Source organism: Dama dama, chromosome 16, assembly GCF_033118175.1.
Source record: "Dama dama isolate Ldn47 chromosome 16, ASM3311817v1, whole genome shotgun sequence".
Classification (NCBI taxonomy): Eukaryota; Metazoa; Chordata; class Mammalia; order Artiodactyla; family Cervidae; genus Dama; species Dama dama.
Genome location: NC_083696.1, coordinates 33000680 through 33017072, shown reverse-complemented (window position 1 = coordinate 33017072; position 16393 = coordinate 33000680). Strand labels below are relative to the sequence as shown.

The 16393-nt window shown below is 38.3% G+C and overlaps 1 protein-coding gene across 3 annotated transcripts in view; it reads left to right on the top strand.

Annotated features, from left to right (window-relative positions):
* NTRK2 (neurotrophic receptor tyrosine kinase 2) overlaps positions 1-16393 on the top strand; it is a 382689-nt gene that overhangs the window by 98566 nt on the left and 267730 nt on the right. For 2 of the 3 annotated variants that reach the window (XM_061163735.1, XM_061163736.1), the window contains exon 12: positions 1145-1244. In XM_061163735.1, coding sequence (XP_061019718.1) covers positions 1145-1244 — 100 coding nt within the window. Of the gene's footprint in view, positions 1-1144; positions 1245-3503; positions 3548-16393 lie in introns of those variants that run through there. The other variant, XM_061163737.1, reaches the window with a different exon arrangement.

Genomic DNA, 16393 nt, shown 5'->3' with positions numbered 1-16393 from the left:
AAAATCACCTTAACCATCAAGCACTTCTTTCCACAGAGTGCTAATTAAGTTCCAGCTAAACTATACCCAGATACAGCTATCCATCTGTTGTCAATAAAGTTTTATTGGGACACAGACCAGCCCATTTGCTTGCATATTGACTGTGTCTATTTTCACACTGCAGCAGTGGAATTGACTAGTTGCAGCAGAGTCTCTAGGCCCTCAAAACATAAAGTATTTACAATATGAGGCTTTACAGGAAAAGTTTGCCAACTCCTGGTTTATAAAAACAGACATATTTTGGAAGTGGGACTTTGGGGTGAATAACAAAAATGGAAGATAGCTCTATGTCCATCTTTGTTTCTAAATTATTAGTGTGTACTTAGTATTATGCACTTGTGCCTTTGTGATTTCCAGCTCAGAGCTGTGACAAGATTCACAAAGATCTGCATTTACTGTCTCTCTTGTGTGATTCACAACTTGCAATCACACTTTTAAATTAAAAAAAAAAAAAACCTGTATTGATCTTTCTCATACATACAAAAAGGTCACATGTCAAGTCTACAACCCCATGAGCCTTCACAGGCTGAGCTCACTCTCCAGTTCTTTCCTGCTCCCTTCTAGACCTGCTCACTGCTCCAGGCATCCTGACTTCCTAAGAGCAACAATAGCCAACTTAAAAAAAACTATCTTTATTATGGACAACTCTCAAACATGTACAGTGGCAGAGAGAATAGAGAAATGAACTCTCCTGTATCTTTCAGCAGCTTCAAAATTTATTAGGACTTTGTCATTCATGTTTTATATTCACTCTTCTCTTTCTAGATAGGTATGTAGGTACATAGGTAGATAGATAAAATACCTATTATTTATATATTATATAATATATGATGTGTTAGTAATAAGTTTATCTATATAATATCAATTGGATGAATATTTCTATTAGCCTTAACTTACAGTTTCTCACTTGTAGAATAGGGATAATAATAGGACCTATATACTTCCTAGGTTTGTTGAAGAATAAGTGAATTGATATCCATAAAGTTCTCAGAAAATCAAGTAGTAATTATTCAATAAATATTAACTGTCTCCAGCAGCAGCAGCAGCTTCAGGGTACAAGGAACTAATTAGCAAGGTCATGACTGCCCTCTTTTCTTTTCTCTAGGTCTATGCTGTGGTGGTAATTGCATCTGTAGTGGGATTTTGTCTACTGGTAATGCTATTTCTGCTGAAGTTGGCAAGACACTCCAAGTTTGGCATGAAAGGTAAGAAGGGTTGTGTTTATTTTCCTACTTATGTGGAATCATTTTTGGCTTATGACTAATGCTAATTACCACTAAAGAAGGAAGCAGCTAGATTTACAATGACTAGGATTGAAGGCTGAGAAAACAGCAACAAAGCTATGATACTACAAATCAAGACAGAGCAAAATCATGTTGATTACTCAGCACTACCCACTTTCATTGAGGACAATTGTCCCAGAAGACATGGAACTGGTTTCTTGAGTTTTCAAGTGACTAATTATGTCTGAGTTTTGCTTTTACTTCAAAAAGGCAGGCTAGTGCCTGTAGGCAAGTGACAGACACACATATTTTGTGTAAAAAAAGGTCCTTTCTGTTGTACATTTGACTTCTAGAATTTCCATGGCATGCTTTTTGTGTTGCTGCTACATTTTCAGATTCTCATCTTTTGAAATTTAAAGTGTTGGGAAGCAAAATAAGAACAGCTTTTGGAGGTACATTGAAGCATTGTGAATGAGTCATTTTTTATTTTAGTGGAAAAGTTCCTAGTGCTCGATTAAAAATTAGGGTTTGTGTTGCCCACAATAGACTATTGGTCTCTTTTAGAAAATTGAAAATTCATTTCAGGGCGATATAAGTAGGCAAGAGTTTTAGTGATTAAAAGGCATTTGCTCCGATATTTAAACCTATGTGTTGACTCATGTTATTGGTGAGTTCTGCATGGTCTCTTATAAATGCCACTAACTGGGGAAAGCTGTGACACCACAGTTAGTGGTGTCTTAATTGTGTTGGGGAGACAGCTGGGTGGGTTTTCTTGGTCTATATTACTCATCACGTTTACTAGTATTGTTGCCTTCTTACTTGGAAGTGATGTTTAAGTAGCAGTAGGTTATCCAGTGTATAGCAGGCTCTGGGGTGGATCAGATCCATTTTGATGCTTTCTCCTTTCTCTTTGTGTGTGCCCATGAACAAGATGCCCAAACCTGAAATGAATGAGGAGGAACAGCAGTAAAGTTCTTAAATATAATGGCTAAACCTCCTCCTGACTCCCCCTTTGGCCTCTTTCTTCTGAAGGAGGAAAGATCTCTCATTCTGCAGTTATGAATAAGGCCTGAGTGGTGGTGATGGTGGAGGGGGCTGTACTACAGTGATTTTTTATTAGTCCTACGGTGGTGGTTTGCAAACTTGACTTTGCCTCAGAAACTCCTGGAGGGCTTATGAAAACACAGACTTTCTGGGTTACTCCGAGTTTTTCATTTAATAGATCTGCTGTGGGCCTGAAAATTGGCATTTCTAACAGTTTCCAAGGAATGCTCATGCTGTTTTTCCCAAACATTCTCGGAGAGTCACCTTTCTATGCAATACACATGGGCTCCCAGGTCTCTTTCCAAGAGTGACAAGTTGTGGGATAAGCATTGCAAACCAGACCCACCCACGGCTTTGAGGACCTTTCTGTGTCCCTGGATTCAGCTGGTGCCCTGGTCTGCGCTAGGGTTTTCCTCTGTGTGTGTCAGCCACCTGCCATGGGATTTGGTTCTCCTCATCTTGATCAGATGCTTCTTTTCCTTAGAAGCACTTGTGGTGAATATCCCCAAGGAGAAATTTTACTGGACAGAGATTCTAGCTCTATCACTTTTCTGCCTTGAGGGTAGCGTTGGAAGTGTTCATCTTATGAGGTCTTCAGAGAAAGGATATGTCTTAGGTCCTCCTGGGAGCTCAGAAAGGCTTTGGAAACTGTAGGAGCAATATTAGGGAGTCAGTCTTCATTTCTACTTTGTGTTAAGAAAATAACAGAAGAATGGTCTGTAAATGTGAACATGCTCTATAGTGTAGTGATAGAGAAGAATAAAAGGCAGATGTTTTGTTTCACAGAAGATCCTGTTTCATATAGTGACTCCAGCACTAAGACTAAAAATGTATCTTATTTGTATAATTTGGGATGACCACTCTGAAGCACCTATAATTTTTCGGGTATAACCTAAATGTACTTTTAATGATCGGTAAGAGAAGGTTTTACTTAACCTTGTCACAGAGCCAATAGATGGCTTTCTTCACGCAGTAACTACTAGAGCTTATGTTTTACTCCCTTATTTTTAGACATAAAATTAAAATTTTATTTTTAAAAAAATACAAAATTTTTAAAAAATTACAAATTTTAAAAATTTGTCTCAGAGACTCAGGTTCTTGTTTAGAATAGCTTCCTTCTCTACTTTTAACTACATGTCTATCTGTGCCATAGTTTCAACAAATGGGCCTGAGTTGAGGTTCTTGTTTTATGGTCAGATGCTGAGCTGTAACTTGGGGATCTGGAAAAGAAGATGAGGTTCATGTAATGAAACTGCATAAAACATGGTGTTTAGCAATTAATGTAAGTTAAAAGGACCTCTTGTATTGCTTGGAACTGTATTCCATTTCTTGTCATAACTTACTATAGAAAAGAAGCTGAAAAAGAATATATATCCACTTATATATGGACTTTCGAGGAGGCTCAGTGGGATGCAGGAGACATAGGAGATGCGGATTTGATCTCTGGGTGGGGAGGATCTGTGGAGAAGGGCATGGCAACCCACTCCAGTATTCTTGCCTAAAAAGAAAAAAAAAAAAAAAAAAAATCTCATGAACAGAGGAGCCTGGAGGGCTACAGTCCATAGGGTTGCAAAGTGTTGGACTAGACTGAAGTGACTGAACATGCATGCAAACATACTTGTGTATATATTGTATATATAAGTGTGTGTGTGTGTGTGTGTATTTGTTTGCAGTAAACCTGAAAGTATAGTTGTAAATCAACTATACTTCACTAAAAATAAGTTAATGTACTTTAAATGCTATTAGAACTTGAATTACTGTTGAAAAAACATGCACCTTAAAAAGGAGAGAACATGTGAAAACACTGTTATACTCTGAAATAAACAGAAAACACATCACTAGCGGTTTCTGAGTGACAGCAGTAAGAAATGTATGTAGGCTTGGCCAGAACCAATGCCTTGGTTCTTTATGAGAGGCCGATGGCTGATGTGCAAATGAGCTGTTCCAAATGAAACTCTTACCCTCCTAAGCACCTTCGGGGACATTCTACCCCCATTCATATTCCCTTGTCCTGGAGATAGGTTGAGACTGAAGGGTGGCAGCCAGCCCATCCTTAGGTATTTCTAGGTTTTCACCCATCCCAGCATTGAATGCTTCAGCCTCCGCTGTTTCAGTCCATGGTAGCAGTGTTGAGACTGTAAATTACAGTGTAATACTATTGATTCAATGGGTCCAGGGTAACCCAAACCAGAAATCTCTTAAAATCACACTGCAGCTGTATGCAGGGCAACTCAAGCTTTATAGGTCAACCCTAGAACCCAAACATCATCAATGGCATTGCTTTCCATGGAAAGGTGATCCTTAAATTCCAAAGGGGGGAGTTAAACCTAGATCTTAGAATGCAGCAGTGCTGCGTTCTTTTCAGGTAGGTCTATGTGACTGCAAGACTGTAAGCTTTGTAGGGTTTTTTTTTTTTTTTTTAATCTCTTCTGTCAGTTCACGGTAACTGAATCCTGATGGTGTAATCTAGAAGACAGAGGCCAGACTATGAGCTCCAGAGTTCATAATGATCTTGTTCACCATTACTTACCCAGTGCTGAGGCCAAAGTTGAGAGTTGATTAATTTTAACTGGTAGAATGAAAGACCACAGAGAATTTTCGACTCCATCCACATTAGTAATTGGAAAACAGTAAATATTTGGAGGCCAACTGGTATGTAAATGGGCTTCCCTGGTGAGTCAGCTGGCAAAGAATCTCCCTGCCACGTTGGAGACCTGGGTTTGATCCCTGGGCTGGGAAGATCCCCTGGAGAAGGGAAAGGCTACTCATTCTAGTATTCTGTCCTGGAGAATTCCATGGACTGTATATACAGTTCATGGGGTCTCAAACAGTCAGACACAACTAGCAACTTTCGCTTGTATGTGAATGGTTAAAGGAAGATCTTGGAGTTTTTCTAAGCTTCTATACTTAAAAAAATTATTCCAGTTAAGTAATGGTCATAGACAGGAAGTCATTTTGTTCAGGTTTTGTCTTAGGATTATATAGGTTTTCACATACAGTTTTAAAGTATTATTGTTGTTGAAGTTTGGAGGGTTCACTTTGGCTTTCCATTTTGCACATAAGCATCTTCAATTTCTGCCTGTCTGCCTCTTGAATGTACGGCCTCAGAATATGTGGCTTTGTCCAGCTTTGAGGCTGGCAGAAGTGCCAGATGGTGGCTCCCATCTTGGTGTGAGCCTAGAAATTATGTTTCATTATCGCTTGATATGCTTTAAACCTCTTGTTGGCACGTCTAATAGACTACCAGCCCTGTTTCAATAAAAATGTTGAGGGGTAGAATTTACCCTAGTCCATTTCTTTATGCTTCTTTCTGTGTCTTGACACCATTCTTTTGGTTTTTGGTTGAATATCTAGTTACCATAATTCCAGAGTCCTGAATAAAGCTCCTCTGTTAGGGTTTGGCCCTCTGTATAGGGATTAGTCATATGTGTACTTAATATGGATGCATGAACTGTATAACGCCTCTATTTAAATCTATGTTTATATCAATACCCCATAGGTAAGTACATAATTTGATCCCTTTTCTTTGAAGACTGCCTATGATTCATTTTAATTTTCACTGAAGTAGAGCTCAAGGCCCTTTCCAGAGCAGCTCTACTGCCAAAGGAACGGGCAACCCGGCTTTTGAATTCTCTCATTTTTATTGTAACCCAGTCTTGTATTTAGTTCTCACATTGCTTCCTGGCCCTCTTTCTTTGTTGAAAATGTAGAAGTTCACATAAAGGGGAAATGGAAGCATCTAGGGGCATGAGGGTTGCCAAGTCTTCTCAGAGTGCTCCACTTCGGGAGCCCTGCCCGATGGCATTGATGGGGACAGGGTTGGAAAAAAAGCAAGGGAGCCAGAAGGGCAGAGCGGGGCTGGCAGCCGTCACACTGGGGAAGAGCAGTGGTGGCCATCAGCTTTCTGTTAGCTGTGTTTCCTGATGGAAGTCCACATACGATATTACTCCCTCCATACAGAGGCATCCTTTGTCCTTCTGGAGTAAGTATCCAAGTGACCTCAAGAGATCCCACAGGAGGAACTAGAATAGGAAACCTTTTCTCTTATTTAGGTTTGACGGCCTACAGATCTTCTCTGCAGGCCCCTCTGCTTACACATAAACCACCCAGATGCCTTCTGATAGTTCCAATTCATAGTTGACAAAAAAACTATACTGCCCGAGAACACAGAACCAGGTTTTAACCCCAGACTTGAGACCGCTAGTTTAAGTTTCTCCTCTTAGATAAATGATCTTCTAAATGTCTTTCAAGAGCAACCAAAATTTCAGTTCTTTAAAAATATTCATAAACAGAGTGGGGCCAAAGCTAAAGAGGTTAAAGGTTAACGCCTTTTATATAAGCTGAAAACAATTCTGGAAAATTTAGGAGGTTGAGTTTAACAGATATTTGGATCAAGTTTTAAAAGAGGGAAAAATGTGACTGAAAGCCAGAAACACAGTTGTATAGAAACATCTGTAAGGACAAATTGTTTTCCATATGACCCTTCCCCCCACACACTATTTTTTTTAAGACAAATTACATTAAAGTATTATAACAGTAACATGTGAATGCATTCTTGTTTTTCAAAATTTCAAGCACATTTATGATTCATAGAGCTAGAAGTACTATAACAGTAACATGTGAATGCATTCTTGTTTTTCAAAATTTCAAGCATATTAGAGATACACAGATATATAGAACTCACCTTCCTCTTCCACTGTCATTTCCACTCCTAATGATAACCTCCTTTAACTATTCCCAGTGCATATATTATGTCAATAATAAAATACATGGCTTACTCATTATGTAGATACTTTAATACAGTCATTTATGGTTGCATAAAGAAATCATAACACAAATTTGCTTTACATCTTTTTAGAAGTACCAATTTAACTTACAGATCTTTCTGAATCAGTTTCTAGGCATCTACTGCATTCTGTTCCTAGTATTTCTGAGGACTCTGGCATCAGGCTACCTGGGTCTGAATCCTGACTCTCCTCATTTCAAGTGTGTGACTTTGAGAAAATTTCTCATCCTCTCATCCTCAGGATTTCCATACTAGGACAATAATTGTACCCATCTCAGGGAGTTTTTGTAAGACAAATTGTGTTCATGTGTGTGGAGCATTTTGAAATGTTACTGGCATTTAATAATTACTATAGTGACTAAATAGCAACAATACAAATATTTACTGTACCTTTGTTATTATCATTATTATTTTAAATGAATTGGAAACCTTAAAAAGACTTATATTTTTACCCAATCTGTAGAGAAGTAATTAACATCTTACTTATAAAGATAGATATTTGGAAATGGATTGCTGAGAGAAGAGGTTTGTATATTTTATATGTTGATTTTAAATGTTATTAGATTACCTTGCAGAAATGCTTTATTAATTTTTACTCCCACCAATAGTAGATGAAGACATCATTTTGTTTATGTTTTCACCCATATCAGATATTATCAAGCTTCTATATTTTTGCTAATTCACTTAAAATACTGTTCTGATTAATAATAAGGTTAAGCATCTTTATCAAGTGGAGAATAGAAAGAAATGTTTATTTGTTGATTTACCTTCTAAATTGTCTCTATTAGTCTTTTATTGGCTATATATATTGCTCACATTTTCTTCTATTCTTTTGACTTTTAAAATAGTAGCTTTTGGCAAACATTTCATTTTTTTGTAGAAGCAAATCTGTCCATATTTTCCAAATAAGTTTTGCATTTTGCTGAGGAAATCATCCCCTCTCTGAGACTGTACACATACTTTTTTGATATTCCTTTCACTAGTTTTACTTTGTATGTATGCTTTTTAACTTGACTTTTAATCTCTTTGAAATTTTTTTCTTATTTTTTTTTTTAATTATTTTTATTTTTTTTTTCCAGTGGGTTTTGTCATACATTGATATGAATCAGCCATGGATTTACATGTATTCCCAATCCCGATCCCCCCTCCCACCTCCCTCTCCACCCGATTCCTCTGGGTCTTCCCAGTGCACCAGGCCGGAGCACTTGTCTCGTGCATCCCACCTGGGCTGGTGATCTGTTTCACCATAGATAGCATACATGCTGTTCTTTTGAAATATCCCACCCTCACATTCTCCCACAAAGTTCAAAAGTCTGTTCTGTATTTCTGTGTCTCTTTTTCTGTTCTGCATATAGGGTTATCGTTATCACCTTTCTAAATTCCATATACGTGTGTCAGTATGCTGTAATGTTCTTTATCTTTCTGGCTTACTTCACTCTGTATAATGGGCTCCAGCTTCATCCATCTCATTAGGACTGGTTCAAATGAATTCTTTTTAATGGCTGAGTAATATTCCATGGTGTATATGTACCACAGCTTCCTTATCCATTCATCTGCTGATGGGCATCTAGGTTGCTTCCATGTCCTGGCTATTATAAACAGTGCTGCGATGAACATTGGGGTGCACGTGTCTCTTTCAGATCTGGTTTCCTCAATGTGTATGCCCAGAAGTGGGATTGCTGGGTCATATGGCAGTTCTATGTCCAGTTTTTTAAGAAATCTCCACACTGTTTTCCATAGCGGCTGTACTAGTTTGCATTCCCACCAACAGTGTAAGAGGGTTCCCTTTTCTCCACACCCTCTCCAGCATTTATTGCTTGTAGACTTTTGGATAGCAGCCATCCTGACTGGCGTGTAATGGTACCTCATTGTGGTTTTGATTTGCATTTCTCTAATAATGAGTGATGTTGAGCATCTTTTCATGTGTTTGTTAGCCATCTGTATGTCTTCTTTGGAGAAATGTCTGTTTAGTTCTTTGGCCCATTTTTTGATTGGGTCATTTATTTTTCTGGAATTGAGCTGCAGGAGTTGCTTGTATATTTTTGAGATTAATCCTTTGTCTGTTTCTTCATTTGCTATTATTTTTCTCCCAATCTGAGGGCTGTCTTTTCACCTTACTTATAGTTTCCTTTGTAGTGCAAAAGCTTTTAAGTTTCATTAGGTCCCATTTGTTTAGTTTTGCTTTTATTTCCAATATTCTGGGAGGTGGGTCATAGAGGATCTTGCTTTGATTTATGTCGGAGAGTGTTTTGCCTATGTTCTCCTCTAGGAGTTTTATAGTTTCTGGTGTTACATTTAGATCTTTAATCCATTTTGAGTTTATTTTTGTGTATGGTGTTAGAAAGTGTTCTAGTTTCATTCTTTTACAAGTGGTTGACCAGTTTTCCCAGCACCACTTGTTAAAGAGGTTGTCTTTTTTCCATTGTATATCCTTGCCTCCTTTGTCAAAGATAAGGTGTCCATAGGTTCATGGATTTATCTCTGGGCTTTCTATTCTGTTCCATTGATCTATATTTCTGTCTTTGTGCCAGTACCATACTGTCTTGATGACTGTAGCTTTGTAGTAGAGTCTGAAGTCAGGCAGGTTGATTCCTCCAGCTCCATTCTTCTTTCTCAAGATTACTTTGGCTATTCGAGGTTTTTTGTATTTCCATACAAATTGTGAAATTCTTTGGTCTAGTTCTGTGAAAAATACCGTTGGTAGCTTGATAGGGATTGCATTGAATCTATAGACTGCTTTGGGTAGAATAGCCATTTTGACAATATTGATTCTTCCAATCCATGAACACGGTATGTTTCTCCATCTGTTTGTGTCCTCTTTGATTTCTTTCATCAGTGTTTTATAGTTTTCTATGTATAGGTCCTTTGTTTCTTTAGGTAGATATACTCCTAAGTATTTTATTCTTTTTGTTGCAATGGTGAATGGTATTGTTTCCCTAATTTCTCTGTTTGTTTTTTCATTGTTAGTATATAGGAATGCAAGGGATTTCTGTGTGTTAATTTTATATCCTGCAACTCTCCAAAAAGCAGGAATAGAAGGAACATACCTCAACATAATAAAAGCTATATATGACAAACCCACAGCAAGCATCACCCTCAATGGTGAAAAATTGAAGGCATTTCCCCTGAAATCAGGAACAAGACAAGGGTGCCCACTCTCACCACTACTATTCAACATAGTGTTGGAAGTTCTGGCCACAGCAATCAGAGCAGAAAAAGAAGTAAAAGGAATCCAGATAGGAAAAGAAGAAGTAAAACTCTCACTGTTTGCAGATGACATGATCCTCTACATAGAAAACCCTAAAGACTCTATCTTTTCTTATTTTTAAGTTGATGTGAAGTACTCTATCTTTTTCAGACATAGATTCAGTAAAGATGTTTGTGGGACATTTTTAGAGAGAGACCAACAATATTATTTTAACTTTCTGGAATCAGAAAGTCATTAATAAAAAGAAATTTTGAAGAGCTTAGTGACTTTTTAAAAAAATAAGTAATAAACTTTGTTGGTTCTTCTATTTTATTCTCACCTGAGTATCAGACAATATAGTTGGTTTTTTTTTTAAACTTCCTTCCCCAGCTTCAGTAGAGTTTAGCATTCTCTTAGTAGAGAACTATATTTGTCAATAGCAATCAAATCCTCGGAAATTTCATAAACGATCTTCGGTTGCAAGAGTTATTGAGTACTTTGACAAAGTGAAAATTTGTCAAAAGAGCCCAAGTGTGCCTTTCTTGTCTGTTGGAGATGTTATATAAAGCTTTACCCTTATGTTCATGAGGTGAACATCTACTATCTGAAGTCTCTCACTTCTTGTAGGGTCACCATTTGGCTTTTGTCTACATGAGGGTAGAACATGCTTTTACTTTGCATCATATTGAAAATGGGCCCAGAACTTTCAGGAATGGCTCCATCAGCCACGGCAGAAAGCAGAAGCAGCAGCGTTTTTCCCATTAGCTTTTCAAGTGCACTGACCTCAAACTTTTAAAATTCCCTGTCATATGTAGACCTCCCATAAGCCCCGTGCGATTCAGGGGAGAACCCAGGTATGCCTGTTATGTAGAGGGTGCAGCTGTATTGTTTAGGGACTTCCCATGCGATGAGTCTTGCGAAAAGATAGAGAGTCCTTTAAGAAATTCGATTTTGTACTTAAACGTCAGGAGCACTTGCTACCCTCTCTTTGGTCCTCCATAAATCCTGTGGTGAACTCACTTTGACCTTACACAGATCATCATGCACTGAAAAAAGACTTCCAAAATTGGAAAATCTGCTACTTTTCTTCTTGTTTTCATCCTTTGTTTCTCTTTTTTTTAACCTCTCATTTTTCTCCCTGTCATTTTGTCCTTCCACATCTCTGTGCTTCCTAATTTAGCATTCTTCCCTCCCTATTTTGATTTTCTTCCTCCTCATTCCTAGCATCTGATTTTGGTGGACCAGCTTTTCAGAATTTGTGAAGAAGACAGATAATAACTTGGCTTAAGTTCTAACATATGCTCTGGTTTTATCCTACTTTATTTTGGGCAAGAATACTGAATGACTTGGGGAGTAAATTTAGCTCTAAATCAGCGGAACTGTCACGTGGTAACTCAGAAGACAGCCTGTTTGAATACTGCACATCCTTCATGTTTGTAAGTTGTTAACTCTTAAGTCTTCAAACCTAGGAGTATATGGAAATATTGGAAGCTTATGAATCAGACAAGTTTGGGTTCAGATTTCATGTCTCCCACCTGCTAACCATAATTTGGGGCAGATTTTTAAACTCTGTAAATCTTAGATTCCTCTTTGGTAGAGGGAATAATATCCATCTCTTAATTGATTACAAGGATTAAATCAGTGCTTAGTTTCATGCCTGGCTCACTGAATGAATTCTGTAAGATAGTTATTGTTGAGATTTATGTTTTAGTAATATATAACTGAGCTTTCCCGATGGCTCAGTGGTAAAGAATCTGCCTGCAATGCGAGAGATACGGTTTTGATCCCTGGGTTGAGAAGATCCCCTGGAGGAGAAAATGGCAACCCACTCCAGTATTCTTGCCTGGAAAATTCCATGGACAGAGGAGCCTGGTGGGCTACAGTTCATGGGGCTGCAAAAAGTGGGACACGACTGAGCACGCACACACACATTTATGCAAACTCAGGAAAAGAATATGGAGAGAGTCCTGTCTGAACATATTCTGAATCAGGATTGCAAAAAAAGGTCTCAAATGCATACCATGTATATTTAAGGTTTATTAGTTGAATATGTAGAAAAAATTATAATTTTAATGTGTCCATGTTTTATGGGTATGCATTATGAATGTAAAGTTGCTGAATCATATGCTTATTTTAAGCTCGTCTGTCCTTGAAGATACTGTGTACAAATTACTGCAAACTCCTAATTTTATCATCCTTTGAGCAATTCATTTATTTAAATTGTTCTGGAGTTTATGAGAAATCTATTTCATGTACTGATTGATTTGGTATGTAGTCTTTCCTAGTTTCTTTTGGGAGGAGTATTTACTGTAGGGAAGGATTAGAAAGAGCAAGCAGGGGTGGGATGGGAAAGGGAGCCCTTCTTCCCTCAGTAACCATCAGCTTATGTCTAGAAATATGAGCTCATGGAGGCTCCTATTATGATATGCTTCCCTTTTGTGTGTGGAATTACAAATAATTTCTTTTAACAAAAACAGTCTTTAGTTTTTGATGACTCTTGAATGGATCATCCTTATGTAGAAGCAATGCTAGCTCTTTTATATAAAATAAAAATTTAAAAACTTCCCCCCAAAAAAACTAGATGAAAAGAGGGATTATGGAGAAAATAAAATTTTCCTTATGCAGTTGATTGTCACTCATATTAATATAATCACAGACTAAGATGTTGCTTTCCCAGAAAAGCCAAGGCTTGGGCAGGCAAATGGCCGTGGAAGATCTTTGTTTTTATCAAGACATCAGCAGAAATAGAATAGCATGGGCTTCTTCTGTGATCACCTAGGAGCTTTAGTGGTCTGAGGACAAGAAACAATGAGAGAGAGAGAGAGAGAGAGGGAGGGAGAGAGAGAGATCCATTCTCACTCACCAAGTCTTCAGTAAGAGATTAATATCCTGAGTTGAAGGCAGAGGCGTCATCTCGGCCCTAACCAGTGCCAGTAGAAGGAAGGAAGGGGACTCGAGTTTAGGGTGGGAGTGGAGTGGGAGGGGAGAATGCTGGGAATGAGATCATATTTCTGTTTACACTCATGGTTGTCAACTTTAGTAGTTCTGGGAAGACTTAAGCAGAGTCAACCACCCAACTGAGCCTTTCCCGTACCTGTAATAGAAGACTGCTTAAAGACCAGAATTAAGAGTGTGGGATCAAAGGACAACTCTGGGTTTCCTCTAGCTTTAATATCTACCATCCTGTTACAAAACCATTCAGAACTATCAGACACTCACTAAAAAGAGTCTGCCACGCACTTCTGGTGATGTCCTTTATTATTTTGGTGTGTAATGATGAAGTCTTTTTTCTCCACTCTGAAACCGTGATCTATTATTAACATAGGAAATACTGTGTCTATATGGTCAATACTAAATAATCCTGAATATGTTTTCAGCTTATAGTCATCTCAAGAAAATATTGCCTCTCAGTTATAAACAGAAGCTATTCCTTATCTAACTGGCATTCCCAGTAAGTCTGTTTCCTATTAATTTTCACGAGGCATATATCCTAGCAGGGGTACCTTTGGCATCCCAGCTTCAAAAAAGAGGCAGCTCCGCCTAGCTCTCTGTTTCTGCAATGGTGTGGGCTTCTCAGGAAGCAGACCAACAGCTGATCTTCTTCCCAACTCTTTTGAGTCAGACTTCATAGCATAGCTTTTTTACTTGATTTGAAATAAATCTTGATTTATTCATATTGGAAAACCACATGCATTCCATAGGCCATAAATAATTTCTGTGTTGTATTCCATGTAGCTGTGAGTGTAGACAACTGCAAGGTGACTTCAGATGTATATTTATATGCCTAATGTATTCCCCACATTATGTCTTGGTCTTCTGTGAGGCTATGACAAGGGTGGAGGAATATTAAAATGTCTAGTACAGGATGGTGGATGGGGCAGGCACTTATTTCGGGCACAGACTGTAGATGTGTGACTTTATTTCTCATAGCTCAATTAAATATCTGTTCTTTGCTCTTTATGAACTAGGCAGTGGAAACTTAACCTCTTACCATTCTGGGTAATCTCAGATAATTATGGGCAACCATGGAAGACTAGTGTTTCTCCCCTCAAGTCTGATCTCTCCTTCTTGCCTTCATTTCCTCAAGGGGAGCGTGTGCTTGGCGATGCTGAGGTGCCACTGTATAGGAGGGGGGGTTGTGTGGTCACTGGTGGTCATTTCTCCATGTTGGCGGCTGCTGTGTTGGTTGGCGTCCTTGGCTACCAGGTGGTACAGGTCTCAGTTGTATGTTTGTGTTCCTAAGAAGGGTCCCCTGCCTTCACACTCCTCTCTGCAAGGGTGTCGTTGAAGATCTGGGGACTCAGGAAACTCTAGGAGACTTGTCTAGACCCAGGGTGGGCTCCAGTTCCTGCTGTCATAGGCTTGAGATTGTCTTGACTTCTTGGCCACCTTTTCAGGTCCCTCCAAAAAGGGGGTCTTCTTTTGTGGAATCTCCAAACTTGACTAGAGGCTCTCTGGTTCCCCAGCTGCCATGCTTGACTGGGGCGGGGGGTGTTACATGCTTTCTCCTCTGGCACCTAACTTGCTTATCTCCCATGAAATGTTTTTGGGAAGAAGACCATCACAGAGGTGCTGTATGTTCACAGTGTATCACAGTTGAAGCCCATAATGTCAGGTTGATACACTATTTCTGTAAGTTGGACTGCTTTTTAAAAATGGTGATCATCAGATCCTTTCTTTGTAAACATAAGTTTCCCTTTGCAATTAGTAGGTAATTTGTAGAGTGATAATTTGACATCTAGCAGATATCTTCTTCTGCCAAATCTCAGTTCTGATGCTTTCTTCAAACAATTATTTAATTTATGAGTGTTGTAAAAGGGTGTTTTTCTGCTTTAATCATTCCTTCTACTAGATTTTATTTTAAAAAAATTAAAAAAGAGCATTCTGATCTTGACCAGTAATTTCTACTTTTTAATTTTAGTTTTATCTGGATCCTGAATAATCCTTCCTTGAGACCATGGAGGTTTGGTATCCAGCTGCCTACACTAGGGAGGGTCGTGGGGTTACAGAAAAGACTTACTGTCACAGTATTACTGTGTCTAAAATATTATTTTATTTTGTAAGATTTTACTTTGTGCTCCTCAAAGTCACTGAGCGTTATGCAAATTCTTCTGCTTGTCCTTTTCACTATGATTAAATATTAAGTAGGTGTAATAAATCTAATCACTTTAGATTCTCTCCTGCACCTTTTTGGTTGTTGGTAGAATCAAAGACAGTGAGAACTGCCAGTGAGTTTAGGAATCATCCCAAGTCCTTACTACAGAGATGAGAACATTGGCGCCCAGAGAGCTTAAGTGACTTGCCTAAGGTTACACAGCTGGTTTGTGGCAGATATAGGGCTGGGAGCCAGGCCTTATGATTCCAGCTTTAATGTTTTATGCTACGAAACTAAGAAATATTATAAGAATAAACAAATTCTATTTCCACACGAAATTTGCTTTTTATGTACTGCCACTGGATGTCACCAATATGTGTTGCAACTGGTATGCATTACCATTGGATGATACCATGTTTCCCAAAGCTGGGGATGTATATACTCACTGGTAACAAAACTGGTTTAAGGGATGTTTGGGAATAACACCTTTAATTTTGATAGTTTTATGTTTATTTTAATATTAATTGGGAAAAATAAGCCTGGTACATCATACCCTTGGTTTCCTGGAAATATTATTTAGGATAAGGCTTAAGTCTTAAAAATATGCAGTAAAGAAAAATAGTAACTAAATCATTTTGATTTCAGTTTAAAAAATGATTATCTGAGTAGGACTATTCTAAGGCTCTGGAAATGTAATATTAAACCCAATTTCTGCCTCATGGTGCTTAAACTCTTAGCAGGAGAGAGACAGAAAATTCATTGTCGCTCGAGATCAGGATTCACCTTTTCCCAGTCTCCAACATTCATGCATGTATACACACCCAGATACACATTCAGCACACACTCTGAAATGATAGTCTAAAGTTTCTAGTGGTCAGCATTCCCCAGCGTTACACACTCGTAAGATTCTGTGATTACTAGTTTTCACAAGACCATGGCCACTTGGGACCAGAAAAGGGTAGGACCAAGGCTTTGAGTTATGCCTTGAATTATCTTATAATTTTTCTCATCTTCACTGA